Raw genomic sequence first — 14,038 nt, forward strand, 5'->3', positions numbered from 1 at the left:
TGTGTGTGTGTGTGTGTGTGTGTGTGTGTGTGTGTGTGTGTGTGTGAAAATGTGTGCGCGCGTGTGTGTGTGTGTGCGCGTGTGTGCGTGCGTGCGTGACTGTGTCGGGGGGAAAAAAGGAAAGGATGAACATAGAGTGCCTTTTCATTATCTTTGTAGTCGGTTCTTTCTCTCCCTCTCTCTCTCTCACACACACACACACACACACACACACACACACACACACACACACACACACACACACACACACACACACACACACACAAAGAGCGGCGGCAGTGGCCCCCTGCTGGGCCCGTCTCATCCCGGCTGGCGAGCCGAAGGCTAATCCAGTTAGGTGACTTTCACAGTCCAGCGATAAGCAGAGAGAAAACCTTGTAATGCACCAGCGCCTGACAATGAGCCAAGTCGCTGACACGGCTAGCAGTACAAGCTACAGTAGGCTAGCCTATTCAGGCAAGAGCCAAATATACGGCAAGCCATTCTCTAACACTTGACTTCATGCTGCATACAGCTACAATGGATCGTCATGTGTTCTAATCCACTGCCAGCTATTCAAAGCACTTTGTCAGAAGTCTCTTCCATGATGCAAATAAGAGCTGTGCTGTCATTGAATGTTTTTCTATAGGGCAGTGCGAGCCAGCGTTTGAAGTCATAAGGACGTTTATCATGAAATATTTACAAGCTATAATACTTCATACATTTTCTTCACTGAAGAGCTCCTCCTCTCATCGTCCACACTAGAATGAACCAGTTGAGAACGTTAGCAATTTGATCTGGGTTTGGTTGTCCCTCATTAGCTGCCTTCCAGGCCACTTATCAGCCGTATGGGGACGGATAGCTACAGTATGCATTAGACATGAGAGATAGCTACAGTATGCATTAGACATGAGAGATAGCTACAGTATGCATTAGACATGAGAGATAGCTACAGTATACATTAGACATGAGAGATAGCTACAGTATGCATTAGACATGAGAGATAGCTACAGTATACATTAGACATGAGAGATAGCTACAGTATGCATTAGACATGAGAGATAGCTACAGTATACATTAGACATGAGAGATAGCTACAGTATACATTAGACATGAGAGATAGCTACAGTATGCATTAGACATGAGAGATAGCTACAGTATACATTAGACATGAGAGATAGCTACAGTATACATTAGACATGAGAGATAGCTACAGTATACATTAGACATGAGAGATAGCTACAGTATACATTAGACATGAGAGATAGCTACAGTATGCATTAGACATGAGAGATAGCTACAGTATACATTAGACATGAGAGATAGCTACAGTATGCATTAGACATGAGAGATAGCTACAGTATACATTAGACATGAGAGATAGCTACAGTATGCATTAGACATGAGAGATAGCTACAGTATACATTAGACATGAGAGATAGCTACAGTATGCATTAGACATGAGAGATAGCTACAGTATACATTAGACATGAGAGATAGCTACAGTATACATTAGACATGAGAGATAGCTACAGTATGCATTAGACATGAGAGATAGCTACAGTATACATTAGACATGAGAGATAGCTACAGTATGCATTAGACATGAGAGATAGCTACAGTATACATTAGACATGAGAGATAGCTACAGTATACATTAGACATGAGAGATAGCTACAGTATGCATTAGACATGAGAGATAGCTACAGTATGCATTAGACATGAGAGATAGCTACAGTATACATTAGACATGAGAGATAGCTACAGTATGCATTAGACATGAGAGATAGCTACAGTATACATTAGACATGAGAGATAGCTACAGTATACATTAGACATGAGAGATAGCTACAGTATGCATTAGACATGAGAGATAGCTACAGTATGCCTTAGACATGAGAGAAACGCACACGCACGCAATTCCTCATTAACGTTCCATTCTCGAAACCGCAACCTCCAATTAACAACCACGCCTACGACCCCAGACACATAAGTCTCTCGCTCTCTCTCTCACACGGACACGCGCGCACGCACGCACACACACAAACACACGCACACACACACACACACACACACACACACACACACACACACACACACACACACACACACAACTCAACTTTTCGCTCACACAGCTGCAATGTGTTGATCAGCCTGCCTGAGAGGACCAGTGTCCCCCATTGGGACCATATCTCTCTCTATCACCGCTTGCATTAACATAACATGAATGGTCGACGCCCCTCCCCTCCCTGCGCGGCGTGCCGCTCGCAGCGTTTGCTATTTCCTCTCCCAATATCAATGATGGCTTTAGGAGCTGACTGGTGTGTAAAATATGAGATAAATGAACTGCCACCACCTGCAAAGTATACCTACCCCCCCCCCCCCCCCCAAAGAACAAACTCACAGGGGCATGGGAAGATGATGGAACAACAGAGTAGCATAGGGAAGGTAAGGTAGGGGAGGATTAGGTGAGCTTTATCAGTGTCACTGCCAATAAAGACAAGGTGTGGAGATAGGAACAGAAGAACCAGGCACAAACTGGTGCACACAAATAGAGACAGAAAGACCCACAGACAGACGGGCAGAGAGAGAGAGGGAGAGATGCACACAAGGGCAGAGTCACCAACCACATCCAACCATACTTTTGATCATTCACACTGGGCACAGACACACACGCACGCACGCACGCACACACACACACACACACACACACACACACACACACACACACACACACGCGCGCGCACACACACACACACACACACACACACACACACACACACACACACACACATTGAGGGTCATCCATGGCTGTCCTTGTTAAAGCTGAGTGGAGGACGGAGGGAAGCTGTTCAGGCCAGCGTGTGTCGACAGGGTATGAATGGTCTTCATACCCCGGACTGACGTCTGTGTGTGTGTGTGTGTGTGTGTGTCTGTGCGTGTTGCTAAAGAGCTAGACAGGGGCTCTGTATTGAGCACAAAGAAGCTGCCATGGTGAATAGGGGCTGGTGGTGTTGGCATGGTACTGAGACATCGGGTCGGACCCCCATCTGGTCTCAGACAGACAGACACACACACACACACACACACACCACCACCAGCACTGAGGGTTGCGATCAAGTGGCTCCCTGCCAGGTAGCTTGTGTGAATGTGTGTGCATTTGCCTGCTTGTGTGTGTGTGTGTGTGTGTGTGTGTGTGTACGAGCATGCATGCACGTGTGTGTCTGTTTATGTGTGTGACGAGACAGTGAGAGACAACCTTGGCTCGCTGCCAATAGGAGAGTCTCCACGAAGACAAGCAAGGAAGGAGAAAAGCCCTATGATCACAACACACACACACACACACACACACACACACACACGCACACACGCACAGAACCACGCACATAAGAAATAAGATAAACTGCAATGAAATAATAGAGGTTTATATGGGACTCTTAGCCTGGTAAACCAGCCGGTCACTTGAACTCCCATTTCATTTTGTTCTACCTGTCTGGCCTCAAGCCTTGGGAGGGTGTTTGCAGAAATTGCAAAGTGCTCTAGCCAATCAGCGACCCGCCTTGTAGTTGACATCGTAACCGGCCAATCAGGAACACCACTGGCAAAACAGTAATGGCTGCCTCCTTGCCTGTCCGCCTCGAGCAGTAACGTCAACGTTCGTTGAGTTTAAACAGCCATGAAGTGCTAGGGTGACCAGATCCCAGCAAACCAAATGTGGGACAAAGAGTATGTTTGTGTGGGACAATGTGGGACACGTTACCAATGCTTCGAGTAGTCCAAAAATTAAGATATATTGTCTAACTTACAAAAAATATAAATTTCTATTCACCCCTCTCTATGCTTTGCCCTCTGGTTGATTCACACAGTCAGCAAACATAAATTATCTGACTAAAATGTGTAGGCTACAATAAAACAGACCAGACAGGTTGCTGACATGGGATTCAAGTCAAGGCTTCTGTACAGATTAAACACATGGCAGGTGTGTGCCTTCCACACACGAAAACATTAAAGTTAGCCAGACTTTTCTAGTAGAACAATATACTACTGAACCATATAGGTACTGAAGTAGAACCATAGTAGGCTACACAATTACTAACCTACAGGTTCATCTGAACAAAACATTAACTAACATTACAATAAGAGCACAGCTTAGAATGGAATTTATTGTCCTTTGCAAATAGCCTGTAGCAGCTGTTGAGAAAGATTTGAGGCTGTCTTCAATTGTGCCAGTTAACAACACTTAGAGCTTTGTGCAAAGATGCACTATTGCATTAATATGGGTAGTAGCTATTATCATTAGTATGGGTAAGTATTTAGTAGGGGTGTTCACGATACGATACGATACACGATATTGGGTTCACGATAACGATACGATACGATATTTTAACGATATTTTTTTGCAATAGATTTGTAAGTTGAGGGGGCATCCTCCACGCTAATTTGAGTAATTTCGCCATTTTCATCCTCCGGGTCTGACTGTAACGTCCCTCGTCTGTTCAAACAAAGCAATGAAAAGGAGAGTGAGCATGCAATCAGATGCAGATCAGTGCCACCATGTTCAGCTTCTTTTTCTCACGATATGAGATTTCATCTCAACGATACATATTATCACGTTTTGATATCGCGATATATTGTGGGACGATATATTGTGACATCCCTAGTATTTAGCCATTGGTATTGTTATTATAGCTACCTTTGCTGGGAGAGTCTGGCAAGCGAGACTACTGGGAATGCATCTCTCAGGCTGCACTGTGTGAAGTTAACCGGTGCGCTGCACATCTCTCGAGCCACAGTGCAGACAAGAGCAACTGCGTGCATGCTCTCTCTCTCCCTCTCTGTCTCGGTCTATCCGGGCCTATCTCTCCCGCTCTCCGTCTGTCTCTCTCTCTCTCTCTGCCTCGGTCTGATCACGCTCCCTCTCTCTTTCTCACTGCCTGTCTCGCTCACTTGCTTTCTCTGTCTCTCTCTCCCCCCCTCTCCATCTCTCTCTATCTCTCTCTGCTGCTGCTGGTCGTATCCACTCCCTCTCTCTCTCTCTCTCGCCCAAAATGCGGGACATCTTCTCAATTTGCGGGACGCGTGAAAAATCATGAAAATGCTGGTCACCCTATGAAGTGCAGTCATTGCAGAAATAGACTCAATAACAACAATGAAAGAAGTACAGGAGTATCGCTGCAACAGCAGAGTTTCTCAGCGGAAAAAATGTTCATGACGTTCTCCCGAGTGGATTTGCATTTGACTGGATTGGCTGATTGGCTGAAGGAATTGTCTGTCAAGGCAAGTCCACCTGCCCAACTTCCGCCCACTGCAAACACTGGGTGAAAGCTGGAGGCCAGACGGTCTGGTAGAATGAAATGAAATGTGAGTTCACCTGACCGGCTGGTTTACCAGGCTAATGTGAGTTCACCTGACCGGCTGGTTTACCAGGCTATGGGACTGTGACTATGAGTTCACCTGACCGGCTGGTTTACCAGGCTAATGTGAGTTCACTTGACCGGCTGGTTTACCAGGCTATGGGACTGTGACTATGAGTTCACCTGACCGGCTGGTTTACCAGGCTATGGGACTGTGACTATGAGTTCACCTGACCGGCTGCTTTACCAGGCTAATGTGAGTTCACCTGACCGGCTGGTTTACCAGGCTATGGGACTGTGACTATGAGTTCACCTGACCGGCTGGTTTACCAGGCTATGGGACTGTGACTATGAGTTCACCTGACCGGCTGGTTTACCAGGCTATGGGACTGTGACTATGAGTTCACCTGACCGGCTGGTTTACCAGGCTATGGGACTGTGACTATGAGTTCACCTGACCGGCTGGTTTACCAGGCTAATGTAAGTTCACCTGACCGGCTGGTTTACCAGGCTAATGTGAGTTCACCTGACCGGCTGGTTTACCAGGCTAATGTAAGTTCACCTGACCGGCTGGTTTACCAGGCTATGGGACTGTGACTATGAGTTCACCTGACCGGCTGCTTTACCAGGCTAATGTAAGTTCACCTGACCGGCTGGTTTACCAGGCTATGGGACTGTGACTATGAGTTCACCTGACCGGCTGCTTTACCAGGCTAATGTAAGTTCACCTGACCGGCTGGTTTACCAGGCTAATGTGAGTTCACCTGACCGGCTGGTTTACCAGGCTAATGTAAGTTCACCTGACCGGCTGCTTTACCAGGCTAATGTGAGTTCACCTGACCGGCTGGTTTACCAGGCTAATGTGAGTTCACCTGACCGGCTGGTTTACCAGGCTAATGTAAGTTCACCTGACCGGCTGGTTTACCAGGCTATGGGACTGTGACTATGAGTTCACCTGACCGGCTGGTTTACCAGGCTATGGGACTGTGACTATGAGTTTGCCGGTCTGTTTTTTTTTTTTTTATCAGTGTATCTACTAAATCCCATTTACACCTGTTTTTTTTATGGGAGCTGTATGTGGATAAGTTATCTGGATGTTATCTGGATAAGGAAAAATGCATGCTAATGTAAGGTGTAAATGCATCAGGATGTGATCAGAACTTCCTGACCACATCTGGAGTTAGTCTGGCTCACATTGTGTTCAGATCTTTTACACCCCATTTACACCTGGTTTTTAAATGTGACCATTATTCATATAATGTATCTGGATACAGGTCACATTTAAAAACCAGGTGTAAATGGGATCCTAGTCTCAACAGCAGACCCATGAGAGTTATTACACTGATACACTACATCACTGCATGCTGCACACCTCTCTCTGGGTCTGAGACACTTCTAGCTCCAAACTGATGTCGGATTCCTGGTCAGAGATTGGTTCCCCCGAAATCCAAGGGGCACCAAACAGTAATGAGTTTAGCCCACCCAACCTGACTCTGTTGACTTTTAAAAATGAACTACTCTCTCATTGATGCTACAACCTGTCAGTCATTAAATTTTGACCCATAGGCCCACCCTCAAAACAGCAGTGGGGGCTGCAAAGTGGCACAGACTAATTTATGTACTATGCGGAGTGCAACAATTCAACATAATATTTGAGTCTGGGGAGAAACTGTTGTTCTACACGCACGTGTGTGTACAGGTTAGCTTTATGATAGCTGATGGCTAATGTTTGTGTTGTGGATGTTGTGTTGTGTTTGTATGCATGTGCTTTGACAATGCTTTCATAGCATACAGTACATACAACATTTCCTGTGTCAAGAGAAACTGTGACAGCTCCACGCATTTAAACGTTCTAATAGAGCACCGCAGGAAGGAGTCCGGAAGTAGCATGTTGGATCTTCAGGGGAAAAGTCTATGGGGTTTTAGAATGGGGTTTTCGCTTAAATGCACAAAATAAGGTCTGTGGTTAACACAAGTTTATGGGAGTGATCATTTCTGTTCAGCAGGATCATCTTCACAAACGTGAATCACCTTTCTTTTTTTTTTTTACGATTTTCAGAAAACGCTTCCGCCTTCCAACTACAAAAATATGTCATCCCTGTGGTAAGTGGGACAGAATGTGCTGCCTGTAAATCTACTTCAAATAGATGACAGCACTCAAGGAGTCTGTACTGTATAATTATGCTTACCTGGCTAAGGTACACAATCTTTTCAGAAGAGCCAGGAGAGAGAGAGAGAGAGAGAGAGAGAGAGAGAGAGAGGGGGGGAGGGCGAGAGAGAGAGAGAGAGAGAGAGAGAGAGAGAGAGAGAGAGAGAGAGAGAGAGAGAGGAGAGGGAGGGCGAGAGAGAGAGAGAGAAAGCGAGCTCAGAGTTTAAATTAATATGATACCGTTGGACGCTAATCACCGACTTCTAGACAAAGTGTGGGTTGGGAAGAAGCAGTAAACATGAGCTTCATGATGGCAGACTTCAGAGGTGTGAGTTAAAAGGAGACGAGAGGGGACACTTCAATAGACCTTTCCTCGTTACGGGTGCTCCTGATGCACCGATACATTGTGCATGTGTGAGTGTGTATGAATCACATGTCTATCTGCTGACAGCATGTCTATCTGCTGACAGCCTGTCTATCTGCTGACAGCCTGTCTATCTGCTGACAGCATGTCTATCTGCTGACAGCCTGTCTATCTGCTGACAGCCCGTCTATCTGCTGACAGCCTGTCTATCTGCTGACAGCCTGTCTATCTGCTGACAGCCCGTCTATCTGCTAACAGCCTGTCTATCTGCTGACAGCCTGTCTATCTGCTGACAGCATGTCTATCTGCTGACAGCCTGTCTGCTGACAGCCTGTCTATCTGCTGACAGCATGTCTATCTGCTGACAGCATGTATATCTGCTGACAGCCTGTCTATCTGCTGACAGCCTGTCTATCTGCTGACAGCATGTATATCTGCTGACAGCCTGTCTATCTGCTGACAGCCTGTCTATCTGCTGACAGCATGTATATCTGCTGACAGCCTGTCTATCTGCTGACAGCATGTATATCTGCTGACAGCCTGTCTATCTGCTGACAGCATGTCTATCTGCTGACAGCATGTATATCTGCTGACAGCCTTGCACCCCAGATAAAAATAGAAAAGAGCTCTTTTCTCATGTGCCATTACTCACATGGGGAGCTGAGGAAAGTGCAGCCTGTGCTCTACATCCAAGCTTTAAAGAAACTTGGAACAAGAGGGCAGATAGATATATGACTAGTGGCCAGACAATAGTGTGATTTTCTGCCATTAACACGATTAAGTGAATTGGATTTGAGCAGGCGTTGAAGTGGAGTTAGAGTCTGCTGTTCAAAATGATAAAAACAACAACAACGGGCGTCTGGGTAGTGCAGCAGTAGTGTCCCTGCCTACCAACAACAAGCCCCCATGTTGCCTCCGGCTTGGTCGGGCCTCCAAACAGGCATAATTGGCGCTGGACTAAGGGTATGTGTCCTGGTCGCTGCACTAGTGCCTCCTCTGTCAGGGGAGGGAACTGGGGGGATAGCGTGATTCTTCCACGCACTACGTCCTGCCGTTGAAACCCCTCACTGTCAGGTGAAACTAAACGGCTGGCGACTGCATATGTATTGCAGGAAGCATGTGCTAGTCTACAACTCTAACAAACATGAATCCCATGTAAGCCTTGTTCCTCTGATGTGACCCAGAGGGGCGTGGAGCTTCTGTAAGTCAAACACAAGCGTGGCGTATCAGAAGATGATTCAGTGTGTTGCTGTTCTCATTTTTTAACCCACTCCTGTTTTCTTTCTTGATGAATCTACTTGTTTGTGAGATGAAACAGAATGTATTTCCTTTGAACTGTGAAACCAAGGAATTTAAACACAGTATTCTGTCTGAGCGACGCCCCTTCAGGAGGCGGTGTGTGTGTGTGTGTGTGTGTGTGTGTTGTGTACCTGTGACGTCTGTTACCCACTGTGGTGTTTAACTGCAGACTCCCAAGGGCATCGTCTCTCATCACGCAGACACTTTTTTACGAGAAAGCAGCGCGGCCTTGCCCACTTTTAAGTGTATAATCGCATTTTAACCACCTACTTCGTCTAATAAATCTTCATGAATATAATTATAATGCTCTTCTAGGCTTTCGAGCAGGAGCTGTCAGAGATATCCCCCTGCCATGCATCCATAATACATCTACTCTGCATTCTTTCTGAAATGGCATTGCGTAATCGTAGTCTAGATTAGAACAAATTAATTAATTAATTAATTAATTGTCTAGATTAGAACATTCTCTATTAGAACAAAGTTTGAGATCCCCCCAAATGCATGGATTGCAGGCCAGTCTTTGCACTGGATTTAGGTTGGCATTGGTGCAGTAGTAATTCACTGTTTGTGCATTTCAGTCAAACAATTGAACCACTGCAAGCGGCTGCATCTGTATAAAGCACTTATATTAGAAAGTATTTGAAAGAAAGTTGTCTAATTCACTCATTCATTTTATTTCTGTTCACTTCACCCTTATCTTCCATTCCAGAAGGGCAGCCAAAATATGGCAAGATAATAAGTATTATTTGTACGGTGTGCAAAAGAAATGCACTTTCATTGTTTCTTCATGTTGTATGAGCCAGTGAGAAGTGCACTCAGAGAGCACAGACCTCTGCCAAGGACAATATCCAGGCTGCTATGATATGCAAATGTCATTATTGGATCAGATCGGCTCCACAAAGTAGTGGGTTCTTTATTGGCCCGTGCTACACCCTTCCACCAAGTTTCATGAAAATGGGCCTGGTAGTTTTCCATAATCCTGCTAACAGACAGACTCACTGACACACAACAAATGACCAAAAAAAAGAGAACAGAACAGAAAACATCACCTCCTTGGCAGAGGTAGACTAATAATGTGTTCTTCTCGACACAACATGTACCACAAACTTGGTGTAAACTGTCTTTACCTGAGTGGGCGGTTCTCCCGTCCGTCATAGATGTGGAAGTAGACCTCTAGCTCCTCCCCCAGGTTGGCACTCACCAGACTCTTCATGTGGACAAACAGGTGGTGGGTGCTGGCAGGCACGGGGGTCTCCTTCTTACGATGCCGATGTTCCATCTACAAGACAGAGAAGAGATCAAAAATTAATTAAGAAAAATTAAAACGCATACTGTAGGCTACTGCTCCCATATGTACAGTGTGTGTTTTACCCATTGGGTGGTATAGAGGGATACATTTAAGAAATGGGAGGGGGGGGGGAACTCATACTCATAAGCACAAAATCCTGAAAGATCATAAAATGTAGGACCAAGGCCTATTAAATACAGTTACTACTATGGGGAAAAAGGCATGTGCCGAGCTCCCTAGTCTAATATTAATAATATTCCTCCCCAACACCTACTGTTATGAATGTAATGGGTTATCCCAAGAAAATGTTTCTGAAGATTGTCTTATCTATGCTTTGGAAATGATGAGTTTTGGACGTTTCATTTGGATGCGTACATATTATTTATTATTAGGCACCAACTGCTTTCAAAAGGGAAGCCTACTGTTTAATACCACTGGCAGCAGGCGCCCACAGCATGCCTCCCTTCAATGTGATTGGTCTCACATAAGATGCTGTCCTGCCGGTGCCAAACATAAGAACGGGACAAGCACAGGCACACATTGCACAAATGGTATGGCAGGTATAGTACTGTGTTGTTAAAATACACCTATTATTATTATTATTATGGAAATTTATTAAGGACATTTAACACCTTTCATCACCTCAAACAGCGCACCAAAGAAGCAAAAATAATAATTATATTTTTCCCCTTTGGTTTGTTTATTTACCTCGCATCTCTCTCTCTCATCAAAGAACAAAGAAATATTTGTGACATCCATTGTCAGGGTGCTGTGACTTTGATCCTGTTTTCTATTGGTGTTTGTAATCTGGGTGATTTAGGAATTAAACCCGTGTAATTCAGTCCAACAGTGCAGCTCTCACATCTCAGCCTCTGTTATTGCAGTTACAATCTCTGCTATTACACGCTCTAGTCTATTAACTCAACACGATCTATATCAACAAGATTTATCGGTTAGCCACACACAGCCTGGTGTGGCCTACAGAATTACACACAGTAGTACACACACTGCAGGCATATCAGTGTGCACATTACAGCTGTGTTCTTAAGAGATTCATCCAAATCTGTTGTCAGCATCCAAAAACGAAGTTGAACTGAGCATCGAGGCAGGGTGAACGCACACACACACACACACACACACACACACACACACACAGTGCCAGATGGCCAGTGGAGCCCGTGCCAAATGCTTCAGTAGGATGTTAAGACATGAGGAGGACGAGAGGAGGAAAGGAAAGGGGCAAAGAAAGATGGAGAGAGCTGAGTGGAGGACAAAAGTACAACCTAACTTTGCATCATCCCAAAAGCACCGCTGAGTATTAAAGGAACAGATCACCCAAAAATGAAAATTCTCTGATCATCTCCTCCCACTCATGCCAGTTGAAACACAGGGGAAGTTTGTTCACGTAACACACGGGGAGGTTGCCAGCACAAGTAACAACTGGTACAGTACAACTGAAATCAATGGTGACTGGTTTTCTCTCGAGTTGTGCTGGCAGAATTTTCATTTTTGGGTGAACTGTTCCTTTAAATACTTTAATACACTATTTCACTCACTACTCATTCATTCATTCATTCATTCATTCATTCACTACTAATACTAATACTACTACTACTACTACTACTACTACTACTACTACTACTACTACTGCTACTTCTACTACTAGTACTAGTACTAGTGACAAAATGTACTATTGTAAGTCACTTTGGATAAAAGCATCTGCTAACTGACGTAATGTAATGTAATACACAAAGGTGAAACTGCTGCCGATTGTCTCCTGCATTGATAAAAGAGATTATACATCAAAATGTTTTACTTGGATGACTAGTTAAAACATTCTGGGCAATTATATCATAATTCATTTGAACATTTTGGTTTGTCCCTATAAGAGATCCCAAAAGAACACATTGGAGAATGGTACAGTAACAAGACTTTGAGCAACATTTAGGTTGTCTGTTTTTTGTGTATGTGTTTTTTTCCTCATCAAAACCTTGCTTACGTAAAAGAGTGAAGCGTCTGGTTTGATGCAGAAAGACGTGCTCTTTGCAGGCCTATAATAAGTCATGGGATTTCATCAGGAGGTTATTTTCAGTGTGTCATTGAAGCCACCCGGGGGGGGAGCAGTGTGGTTATATGACGGCTTCAGCATGACTAGACACAAAGGATAGACATGACAGGCTTCAACATGACTAGACACAAAGGATAGACATGACAGGCTTCAACATGACTAGACACAAAGGATAGACATGACAGGCTTCAGCATGACTAGACACAAAGGATAGACATGACAGGCTTCAGCATGACTAGACACAAAGGATAGACATGACAGGCTTCAGCATGACTAGACACAAAGGATAGACATTGTTGTTCAAATTGATTTATTTAGGAAAAACCCCTTGAGATGAATCATCTCGTTTTCGAGGGGGTCCCTCGAAATGTCCCCTGTCATGTCCTGTCATGTCCCCTTCGAGGGGGACATGACAGGCTTCAGCATGACTAGACACAAAGGATAGACATGACAGGCTTCAGCATGACTAGACACAAAGGATAGACATGACAGGCTTGGAACACCACTGGCAACCCTGTTGGCAACACTTCGCGCCGATGGTTAGAGAGGGAGAGAGAGAGAGAGAGAGAGAGGGAGAGAGAGAGAGAGAGAGAGAGAGAGCGGGCTTCTAGAAGGAGGGTCAAACCTATAGGCTGTGGATAGAGGAACTTCCACTCATTCTACATTCTGCAGCCTCTTTTCAATCTCTCTTTTAAAGCCCCTGAAACCCAAATCCACAATAACCTTCTAACTATGTAATCTAGGGTCTTATGTGCACACATGTAAGCAGGCAGCATCTAAAAGTATTAGACATTAGTTTAAATCCAAATCCTCAATATTGCCATTTAAGTTTTTGTACTGTTCCTGATGTTGGGTTTGAAGTGGGCGTGCTTATGCTGTAGACTTATTACACAATAGGCTCCATAAACCAATCGGGCTGAAGTGCCTCTATCAATCTGATAGCCTATTTGAGGCAAGGTGGTGGTGTATGTGTCATGTCATATAACGTTAAGTTACCTGTTACTTTCATGACGCTAGCGGCTAGCGGCTAGCGTACCGGCAACAATCTGGGTTTCTCATGTGGCCCCCCATGAAAAATAATTGCCCACCCCTGCGCTAGCCTGTTCCATGTAATTGTCTAAAACATTATGTTTATCCTCGCACAATTTGACTAGAGTGCAAGACTGAAGCCCCGTGAGAGAAATGGGAAGAGGTAACCATGTATTTTCCCCTTTCTCCATTTCACGTTAGGTTCTGAATAGCAGGCATTATCTCATCCAGTTTGCCTATGCAGATGCAGATGCAGATGTCTGCATTGGAATGATGTTACTATGAATAATAGACGGTCTTGTATTATCTTTCTCTTCAGAAAATCTGACTTGATTGTGAGACTCAAACAAAAGCCCTGTGAGAAAAAAGAGACGAGGTTGACCTGCATCAACCCCAAGAAGAGTAATATGTCGGACCATCATTTATTTCAAAGTCAGCTATAGAGATTAATTCAGTGTCAGAGTGTCAGAGCAGAGAATAATGCTTCGTTTTTCATGATTGTGAAACC

General features: G+C 44.6%; 1 protein-coding gene across 4 annotated transcripts in view; it reads right to left on the reverse strand.

The window, feature by feature from the left end:
• The window catches only part of dock4b (dedicator of cytokinesis 4b), a 246,388-nt gene that overhangs the window by 149,309 nt on the left and 83,041 nt on the right, over positions 1-14,038 (reverse strand). For all 4 annotated transcript variants that reach the window (XM_083632225.1, XM_083632228.1, XM_083632227.1 and 1 more), the window contains exon 8: positions 10,273-10,424. In XM_083632225.1, the coding sequence (XP_083488351.1) occupies positions 10,273-10,424 (152 nt within the window). The remainder of the gene's footprint in view (positions 1-10,272; positions 10,425-14,038) is intronic.

The sequence above is a fragment of the Poromitra crassiceps genome (assembly GCF_964638095.1).
Source record: "Poromitra crassiceps genome assembly, chromosome: 2".
Classification (NCBI taxonomy): Eukaryota; Metazoa; Chordata; class Actinopteri; order Beryciformes; family Melamphaidae; genus Poromitra; species Poromitra crassiceps.